Below are 9,849 nucleotides of genomic sequence, written 5' to 3' on the forward strand. Positions count from 1 at the left end.
ACATGTACATTGCATGTACTTATTTTTCAAAGACCACAACAATCCATAACCGCAAAAGAAAGAAAACCCAAGTTTGCACCTAAATACATGAAGAGTGTTCAATCCTCATCTCCAAAGACCAATGGCTCAGATGACGACAAACACAATTATCAGGACCTTGATGACGACGATAAAGACCCATACGAATTAATCCAAGCATCTGCGAATCTGTGTGCTTATCTAAAAATAGAGCATACAACATAAGTATGAGGGAATATTGCCTAGTTTAATGCTCATAACAACTTGACAACATATTGAAATAAAAGTCTGTAGTTTATTCAGTTGCATATGGTAAATTGAGTACATGATCAGTCTCTAAATCAGCTTTATAATGACACCAGCTATTATCATTCCGCCGCTTGAAAAAGCAGGAGGTATAGTGATGGGGATGCCAGTTCGTCCGCCTGTTGCACTTTCGGGTTACCATCTTTATAATTAAGCGCAACTCCTTCCATACCACTGAATAAAATTTAATGAAGCTTTCACAGAATCTTGTTATATAGTGCCAATGTGCACATTTTATGTTACTTTTTGATTGAACATCTTTTTCCGGTATCCCATAGCAATACATAGACAAAGCCATTCTTTTTATATATATAAATATATAAAATAAGGGTACACATCTCTTTTTTGCAACTACTCATATACCACTGAATGAAATTTAATGATACTTTCACAGAATCTTTGTCACATAGTGCCATTGTGCACCTTTTGATTTAGTAAACTTTTTATCAGAGATATATTTTGTGTATCCCAAGGCAAAACATAACAAAACGCTGCCATTCTTTTTATAAAATTGGGAGTATCCGTCTCTTTTCCTCAACTCCTCAACTCCCCCTATACCACTGAATGAAATTTAATACTTTCACAGAATCTTTATTACAAAGTGTCAATGGGCACCTTCTATTTTAACTTTTGATTTGATACATATTTAAGGTGCACTATATCAAAACTTTCTTTCTAAAATATCAGAGGCACCCATTTCTTATCAGCAACTCCTCCGATACCACTAAATAGAATTTAATGGTACATTCATAGAATCTTTATTATATAGTGCCCTGATGAACCTTCTACTTTGATCGGACAGATATTTGGGCTTTCTAAAAGCAAAAAATAAAAAAATAAAATAAAATAATAAAATACATACAAGGGAGAGGGGGTATCATTTTGAGAGCTAAGTGCTCACAGTACCTCTAGTTTATATTTAATGAAGCACAGTGAAAGAGTGTGAAGTTTTCCATGTTAGGTAGATACATCTATAAACATTTATTAAAAGGTTTGATGGTTCTATTTATGACACGTTCTTTAGTGCTTTGCTTGGTTTACCTTTTTTTTTCTTTTCTTTTTTTTTAAAATGACATTAATTTCAAAATAAATAAATCATTCATAATCAAAAAGTAAATTTTAATCACCCTTGCTCATAACAATTATGATTTTTTCAATTACTAAATGGATGGATTCAAAAATATTGGTCAGCAAATTGTAATTTGTTGAAAAAAATTAATTTATCAAGACATACATGTATATATTTATATTTTTTTTTATTTTAGCATCATACTATATGCATTGTAGTAAAATTTCCGGTGACAATGAAATACACAAATGTATAAAAAAAAAAGTTTCAGAATGCTTAACAGTAGATCTTCATTTGAGAAAAAAAGAAAATATGACTACATCCTAAAAGATCTTCTAATACATATGATTAAAAAATATTGTGTTTTTTTTTATCCCCCAGACATTTATTAGGGATATTAATGATCAGGATCCGGTTGTATCAATATTTAATGAATAATTAAAGCTTAATTAAACTGATCATTTTTAATGTGTCATTAAATTCCGTTGTATCAATGTTTTAATGAACGAATCGATGCATTAAAGCTTCATTAACTTCTCTAATTTTAATGAAGCCAAGAGGGCTTCTTTAAACGCTCATTAACAATGGCGGCCACCGTAATGTTTGGTCAGTTGGGTAGAAGAAGAGCGGATAAGGTTTTTAGAGAACGTTTTTCTGTACAAAACATGAGTGAAGAGGAAATTCGGAGGCGGTATCGATTTGGAAAGGAATCAATAAAACAAATCGTGGACTTACTTGACCCAGTAATCGGCCATAGGACTAGGAGGTCGCAGGCATTATCAACAGAATTACAGGTATATAACTGATAGAAAAAAACTCACTTTGTCATGTACTGTCCATACGAAAACAGTCAACAAACACCACAACCTCCCATTTCCTTTGTTTTTTTTTTTAGTTGATTACTTCACATATTGCGTCACCTTGGTGGCGGATCCCATATAGTACAAGAATAATTAATAATTATTATACATATTATACATGAACGTGATTATACATACATACATCTCATATTATTTGAATAATCTTGTTTGATTATACACAGGTGAACTGTGACGACAAAATTCTTGAGTGATTCTAAAATATTAGAGTTATTCCCCTTTGTGCATATCATGTAAGCATGTCACAGGTGCTTGGAAACTGAAGATCCGCAATTATATGCTAGTATTATTTTTTTTTAGGGGGGGGGGGGTTCTATATATGTCCTTGAACATGTATAAAACACCAACCGACTGTGTCTGGGATATCAAAGGCCAGCCGAATGTAAAAATATTCCGTTTTAAAATCAAAATGCTGTGGCTGTTTTAAAATCACGTTTTGTGATACATTTAGTGGAGTCGTCGGTGGGCCGCGTTCTGTAGTATTTGAATCATTTGAATCATTTAAAATCTTTCATCTAAGATTAATTAGACAATTTACGTAATATCTTCATTGTATTCGCCATCATTATGGAAATATACCGCATTAATGAGGTTGATTTATTTATTCAATATTATGAAAAATGGAGAAGGCCCACATTAATAAAATCTGTAACATAAATTACTTAAAAAAATGAACTAATATACATGTATATGCATATACACTGTACTACATTTGTATGAAATCCACATGCTGGTTTTTGAGGTCAATACGATGATTTAGACACCTGAGGAATACAATATTCACCGAGCCCGAAAAAAACAGCAATAATTGTTTTATTATATGATTCAATGATAAAATTACACACACTCATTAAGCAGTCCAGTACTAGCCGAACATAATGAGAGAAACAGGGTTAAAAACAACAGTTGTATTATTTTGGAATTTTTAATTCTAGTTTAGGTGCAATGTAAAAAAAATAAATGTCAGGCATATATATAGGATTGATTTTGAAAAAGGGGGAAAAAGTGACAACTTACCTAAAAAAATCTTTGACTAGCCAACCCTCCCAAGGAAAGGAATTCTCCTGACTCAAATTTTTATTCGGTGGGAGGTAGAGGTCCATAAAAGAGGGAGGGGCTTTCATTGAAATATTTTATCCTTAAAATTTAAATTAAAACTTTACATTCTCAAAATGAAGGGGGAGGCGCAGACTTCCTGCCCCCCCCCCCCTAACCCAACCCTCACCCGAGAATCTATGTGCCTTAATGTTATGTTCATATGAGTGGAAGTCAGGTGCAAGTGAGATAACTTTCCAAAACTATTTGCATCAATTTGGAATTTCCCTAAATATTTTTGGTCCAGTGTAGAATGCATAATTCCTGATATTGACCTGGAAAGTCACGTGCAGGTCAATATAATGTAGTATTTTTCTAACATTGTTGGATCTCAGCCAATCAGAGATGGGAATTATTCAATCATATATATATATATATATATATATATATATATATATATATATATATATATATATATATATATATATATATATATATATATATATATATATATATATTACATAAAAATATGCAATTTCTACAATGGTAATTTTAATTGTTAATATGATAGGTCTTCACCATTTTCAAAAAATTACATTTCAAAGTTGTGCCTTTATTTGAAAAATATATAAATAAATAAAAACAAACTTTTGCCTAAAACCGACCCTATTTTTCATAAGCATAAAGTAGTAAATCCATTTTTTTCTTAGACCCATACCAAAATAAAGTAGTGTAAATTGGAATTTTCTTGGATATTATTTTACAAATAATTTTAACTTATTTTAATTTAACTTATCTAACATAATGCGTGTACACCTATGTATTTTTTCCGCAGAAAAGTAAACATGAAACCAATTTGCAGATTATAAATTGCGCATAAAAAAGTCTACAAATTTTAATTTTTTTTTTTCAAATTTAGATTCTGATTGCCTTGAGATTTTATGCCAGTGGAAGTTTTCTTCAAGTTCTTGGTGACACAACTGGGGTCGACAAGTCAACAGTCTCTCGAATCGTTCTGAAAGTGTCGCAGGCACTGGTATCTCTTGCGCCCAGATTTATTAAATGGCCAACAGACGAGGAGCTAACCAGCATCAAGAGTGATTTTTTTAAATTAGCAGGCTTTCCAGGTGTTATAGGCTGTATCGACGGCACTCATGTGAGGATCCAAGGACCGTCAGAGAATGAACCAGCATTTGTGAATAGGAAAGGTTACCACTCAATCAATGTTCAAGCTATCTGTGATAATGCTGGTATGTAAAAATGAGATTTGATATGAAATATATACTTCTTTTTACGTAAGCTAGCGAGAGATTATTTGTTATTGCATTTATATAATAATATAAAAATTGTTTTAATATCATTACATAGGATAAAAATTGAATATTAGTGAGTACTTTTTTAAGAACCGAAGCATATTATGATACAGTTATGATTGTGAGTTTTTCGGAAACATTTTGTACAGTAAAAGTAACCCAAAATAACCTTGGAATAACCCCCCCCCCCCAATCCTCCCTGGGAAACGCGCACCTCTCATGAGTTGGTCAGATAAAGATGATGGAGAGTACCTTGTTAAGATGTATGCAACCCTTCCTAGCTGTTTCGCGTTTGGATAGTCTTTTTTATTTTTTGTCTGATCAATATTATTTTTACTCGACATTTTTAGCACGACCCCTTGCCCCTTACAGTAAAATTCATGGATCCGCCCTAGCACTTGTAGTTATTGTGCCTTTTTGATACAGGTAAATTTACCAACATCGTGGCAAGATGGCCAGGTAGCACGCATGATAGCCACATATTTAACATGAGTGGAATAAAGCAAGATATTGAGCGGGACTTCCGCTCTATCAATGATGGCATCATATTGGGCGATAGTGGGTATGCCTGTAAACCATATCTTATGACACCATACCTCCGACCCTCCTCTCAGGCCGAGGAGCGCTTTAATACAGCGCATTCTAAAACACGCGTGACCATTGAGAGGACATTTGGCTGGTGGAAACGACGGTTCCACGTCCTTCATTCTGAAATCAGAATGAAGCCAGAGAGAGTGTGCACAATTATTGGTAAATTTATAATTCGTTAATATACTGTCATTTATAATTAACCATGCGCCTGATACAGAGAGAAGGAAGCAATTCAGAGAGTAAAGATCATAAGTCAAAGGTCAAAGTATGCACAGGTGAAATTTCAGGGTTTGACATTAACTTTTATGAGTACTAGACCAGTCGGGCTACTTCCCATAATTTTTACTAGCCCTGACCGTAAAATCACTAGCCCTGACCAAACCTGCATTTTTTTTTTCTTAAAATTGCTAATTTTAATGAGGTAATTTTGAAATTGTTTCAAACTAGCCAATTGAGTCGGGTTTATCAAGACATGCGAGTATTGTAAGCTTTAAAGATCATTCAACGAACTTTAATAATTTTTTCATCTTAAATATTAATAAATTAATTGCAGAATATATTTTTTCAGTAACTTTTTATACCATATTGATACTGAAGGACGCTAGTTTCTACCGCGGCTTGTCTATTACAGCCGTGGCTGAAAATAGCAATTGTGTCATACAGAGATTTTTTTTTATAGAATGATATCTGTGTTTACAATCGCACAAATTAAGAAAAATTCTTAAAAAAGTTTATTGAATATTTATTTGAAAGACTGAAATGGGTTTTAACAGGTATTTTATTAACACGACCAATCGGTCTAGTTCACGTACATTTTACACGACCGGACCACTCATTTACTAGACTGAGTCGGTCGGACGTGCCTTAGTGTCAAACCCTGGAAATACTGAACCTTATCCTCTTTCATTTAAAAGTTATGAGCATATTAAAGTTTATGTTATAGTATAAGTGTATTTGTGACAGAGAGAAAAATTGACAGACGAATAAGATTACATGTACATCATAATCTTATATGAAATGCGTTTAAATATAGTTTGACAATGAAGTTTAAATCAAAAAATTAAAAACTTTACAATGTATGTATGCATTTGTTTCCATAACTACACTTTAGGTGCTTGTGCAGTTTTGCATAACCTGGCTATAATGTACAACGAGCCACCGATGGATGAAGATATAACTGTTAATGGAAATATACAAGGAAATTACAATGGACCCGAGGATGGAAAGAACATCAGGAATTACATCACACAACATTATTTCTAGATAGGACAGTACTTCATTGGCTAAATACTCCCATTCTACTGACGTAAATTTTATCTCTCTAAACAGAATTTTAAACAGGATTTTAAAATTTGAAGAACCTTCACTACAGAACAAGTTAAGGACCCTCTAGACTATACACTGATAATAATGTTTTTGGACACCAAGAATATTATATCGTATAAAGGTGTAAATACTGAGTTTTATTTTTATATCATTTTCAACACAGGGTAGTAGTCTAGCCATATACAACCAGGAAAAATGTTCAAAGCCTACGATGTATTGATTGAAAGAAATCACTGTCGATCGCGCACTAAATCGGGAAAATACATGAACATGAACACGAAGTCTTCAGTTAATTTATGAAATTGATGCTTAGAATTCTTTAAAAAAAGAACTATTTGATAACATGATTCATATATTTATTAATCTTCATTGGATAAATTTAACTCCAATCGCAATTTTTTATTCATTAATTGGTAATAAATTGTTTGCTCCTGTATCTTTTTCTTTTGTTCTACCAAAACTTCGTACTGCATTCTTGTAACATCTTCGGGCCTTATTCTCTTACGTTGACCTCGATCATTTGGAGTTCCCACTTTTTTTGACCTACAATGCACAAGGGTAAACTTTTACAGTTGTGATTGTGCATGCGGGATTGAAATTCAGCGTTAACGTATGTATGTAAATTTACCTTTTTATGATTAAGAGTAGCTTATGAAGATCTTACCAAACTAAATACATCTATTATGTATTAGTTCATATATTGATACACGTCTATGCATTATAATGTACATTTGAAGAAAAAAAAATTAAAAAAAAAACATAATAAATTTGGGGTAATTTTATGATTAAACCATGAAATGGTGAGCAAGTTATTGTATTTTCTACGGTTGAACTGTTCATTTAAATTACTAATTTTCTAAGTTTTATTACATGCTTGACTCCACACATGTCTCCATGCTTGTGGCTGCAGTACTAGTTTTATTTTCTATGCTGGTTATTTCTTCCACCATCTGATCGGGCGAGCAATGAGTCTCCTGGATTGGTGTGACTTGTTCTGGCTGAAGTTTTAATTCATTTTGCTGGTGGTCAAGTGGAATCAGCAGATCAGTAAGAATTGAGACGGTATTTGGCGAGCCAATCAAATTGATGTTGCTTTCATCTTTGGTTACAAGTAAAAAAAGAAAAGAGATAATACTAGTACTACAGTATACCATAAAGGTTTTAGATTGACATCATTTCAAACCACCCTCATTGCCATGCGCAGACCTGGGGGGGGGGGGGGGGTCCAGACCCCTTTGAAGTTCTTTGGAAGAGTCATACATGTATATATATGAAGCTTGAGAAGCGAAGAAAAGACGCTCAAACAGCCCCCCTCCCCAACTTCATGTTAATTTTGCGTTCTAAATTTTAATTCAACAAAACAAATTAAATAAATTATAATGAGAGTAAAAATGAATTTGATGCCCGCATAAATTAATTTTTGCTCTTACCAATTCTAATCAAGTCAATCGTTGTCATTTGCACACCTGTGAAAACTACTGTAAGCAAAGGAAGAAAACTCCAATTTGTTTGTCTATACTGCCTGACCCTTTCAGAACCTCTTCGCAGAATTATATTACCGGTAAATGTTCACTATTACTTTACACAATATTTCTTATGACGTATAGATGATTTTGCAACTTGATTCCGATAAACTTATATACCCCCCCCCCCCCCACCGAAAATTAAAAAAAATCAAACCCTTATTTATCAATCCTTGTATCTGGTCCATATAATATTTAATATAAGTAATTTGTATTTTATATTTCTTGCAAATTGAGAACTTTCACTTACCAGGTGCCTGAGTCTCGAATCCGGATAATCCATTAAAAGTTGGAGAATCTTTGTAGATATCAACGATCTTTTCGCTGACTGTCGAAAGAGGTTTTGCGCAGGGTCCTCCCCCTGTTTGTCTCTGTGAAAGTTTGTTCTAGCTGAATTCCTTTTTTGCCGTCTGATGCATATTGGTCCATTTGGTTTTAATCTCTTTAGTAGTGCGACTTGAAACTCCTATCGCATTTATTTGCGCTGTGATATTATCCCATACTTTTTTCTTTTTCTCATTGGTAACACTATTGGTTAATTTGCTATTAATGATGTTAATATTTCTCTCCACCAGTTCGGCTAAAAGTTGAATTTCACTAGAATCAAAATTTTTCCCCCGATTTCTATTACATTTAAATTGAATTCCTTCGGTCATTGTAGCACAATTTTTTTTATGAAATTACGTTTCTTTATGTTATTACCTTCAAGACGCTCACAGACTTCATAAAATGACGTAATTTATTTTTTTTGCGTCATAATTAAAAACCGCGACCATTTTGGCGGACTTTTAATTGGTCTTATAAGCTCATTTATTAAATAATTGGTACGTGTATATGTTAAACAAAGGAAACGCCCACGGAAACGCCCCCGGAAGTGGAAACGCATTGCATTGCGGGATATTACCCTAATGTTAATAAATCTTTAATGAATTCTTAAATATTTAATGAATCATTAACTAATAAGACTCTAGTAAAGGTTTTGTACAACACGTTTTAATGCCTTCATTAACTAATGCATCATTAGGAAGTTAATGATTCATTAGGCTTAATAACTCATTAAAGTTAATAAACCGTTGATACAACCGAATCCAGTTCTAAACCTTGATTGAGTTCATTCATATGAAAACATTGATTTTTTTTATTTGTTATTTTACATTTATGTCTTAATTCTGGTTTGAAAAGTATTGATATGAAAGAAATATTATACTGTAAGTTCCCCAAAAATAACCTTTATGTAAATTTAGTCAGTCGTTTAATTCTAAGCCAAACAAGAATTTTGAAGTTTTCATAACACAGCAAAAAAAAAAACCAAAAAAAAAAAAAAAGAAAAAAGAACGACGTGATCCTTTTTACCTTATTTTGTTGCACTTCGTTTGTTGACACCTGATATGTTTTTATTAATTTTTTTTTAAAGTTTGGCACACAATAACTCAATCAAAGTTTGTAGAGCAGTTGTAGTTTTGATATTTTTAATTATTTACAGCAAGTTTGTCGTATTTAAATGACTTTAAAATATGAGTATTTGTTTATGTTATATATATACTGTATATAAAAGTATCTGTTTATTGATTCAAACAATAATGTGAATTGACTGTAAAATGTCAAAATAGTCAGTAATTTGGTGATTGACATAATGATTTCATCTACAAATTGTATCAAGAATTTTCGGCAATTTATTTTTCAGTAAAGAGTGATAAAGTTCATTGATAATTATAAAATCGTTTTGTTGCACTTCTTACTGTAGAAAATTCTAAAATTAAAACTATAGAACACAAAATGTCATAAAGTTT

The 9,849-nt window shown here is 32.4% G+C and overlaps 1 protein-coding gene across 1 annotated transcript; it reads left to right on the forward strand.

Moving 5' to 3' along the window:
- Nucleotides 1-1,977: 1,977 nt before the first annotated feature.
- Nucleotides 1,978-6,473, forward strand: LOC133193212 (putative nuclease HARBI1). Its single transcript, XM_061329179.1, has 4 exons — nt 1,978-2,187; nt 4,226-4,556; nt 5,046-5,369; nt 6,322-6,473. The coding sequence occupies exons 1-4, from the start codon at nt 1,978-1,980 to the stop codon at nt 6,471-6,473; spliced, it is 1,017 nt and encodes a 338-aa protein (XP_061185163.1).
- Nucleotides 6,474-9,849: the final 3,376 nt, after the last annotated feature.

The sequence above is a fragment of the Saccostrea echinata genome, unplaced genomic scaffold (assembly GCF_033153115.1).
Source record: "Saccostrea echinata isolate AGI-Se365-2 ecotype Australia unplaced genomic scaffold, CSIRO_AGI_Sech_v1 ptg000027l, whole genome shotgun sequence".
Taxonomy (NCBI): domain Eukaryota; kingdom Metazoa; phylum Mollusca; class Bivalvia; order Ostreida; family Ostreidae; genus Saccostrea; species Saccostrea echinata.

Bases quoted from the DNA above. Each gene is read 5' to 3' on its own strand.
- LOC133193212 (XM_061329179.1), top strand. From the start codon at position 1,978: ATGGCGGCCACCGTAATGTTTGGTCAGTTGGGTAGAAGAAGAGCGGAT. The intron at 2,188-4,225 runs GTATATAACTGA...TTTCAAATTTAG, and splicing joins CATTATCAACAGAATTACAG to ATTCTGATTGCCTTGAGATT. The intron at 5,370-6,321 runs GTAAATTTATAA...ACTACACTTTAG, and splicing joins GAGAGTGTGCACAATTATTG to GTGCTTGTGCAGTTTTGCAT.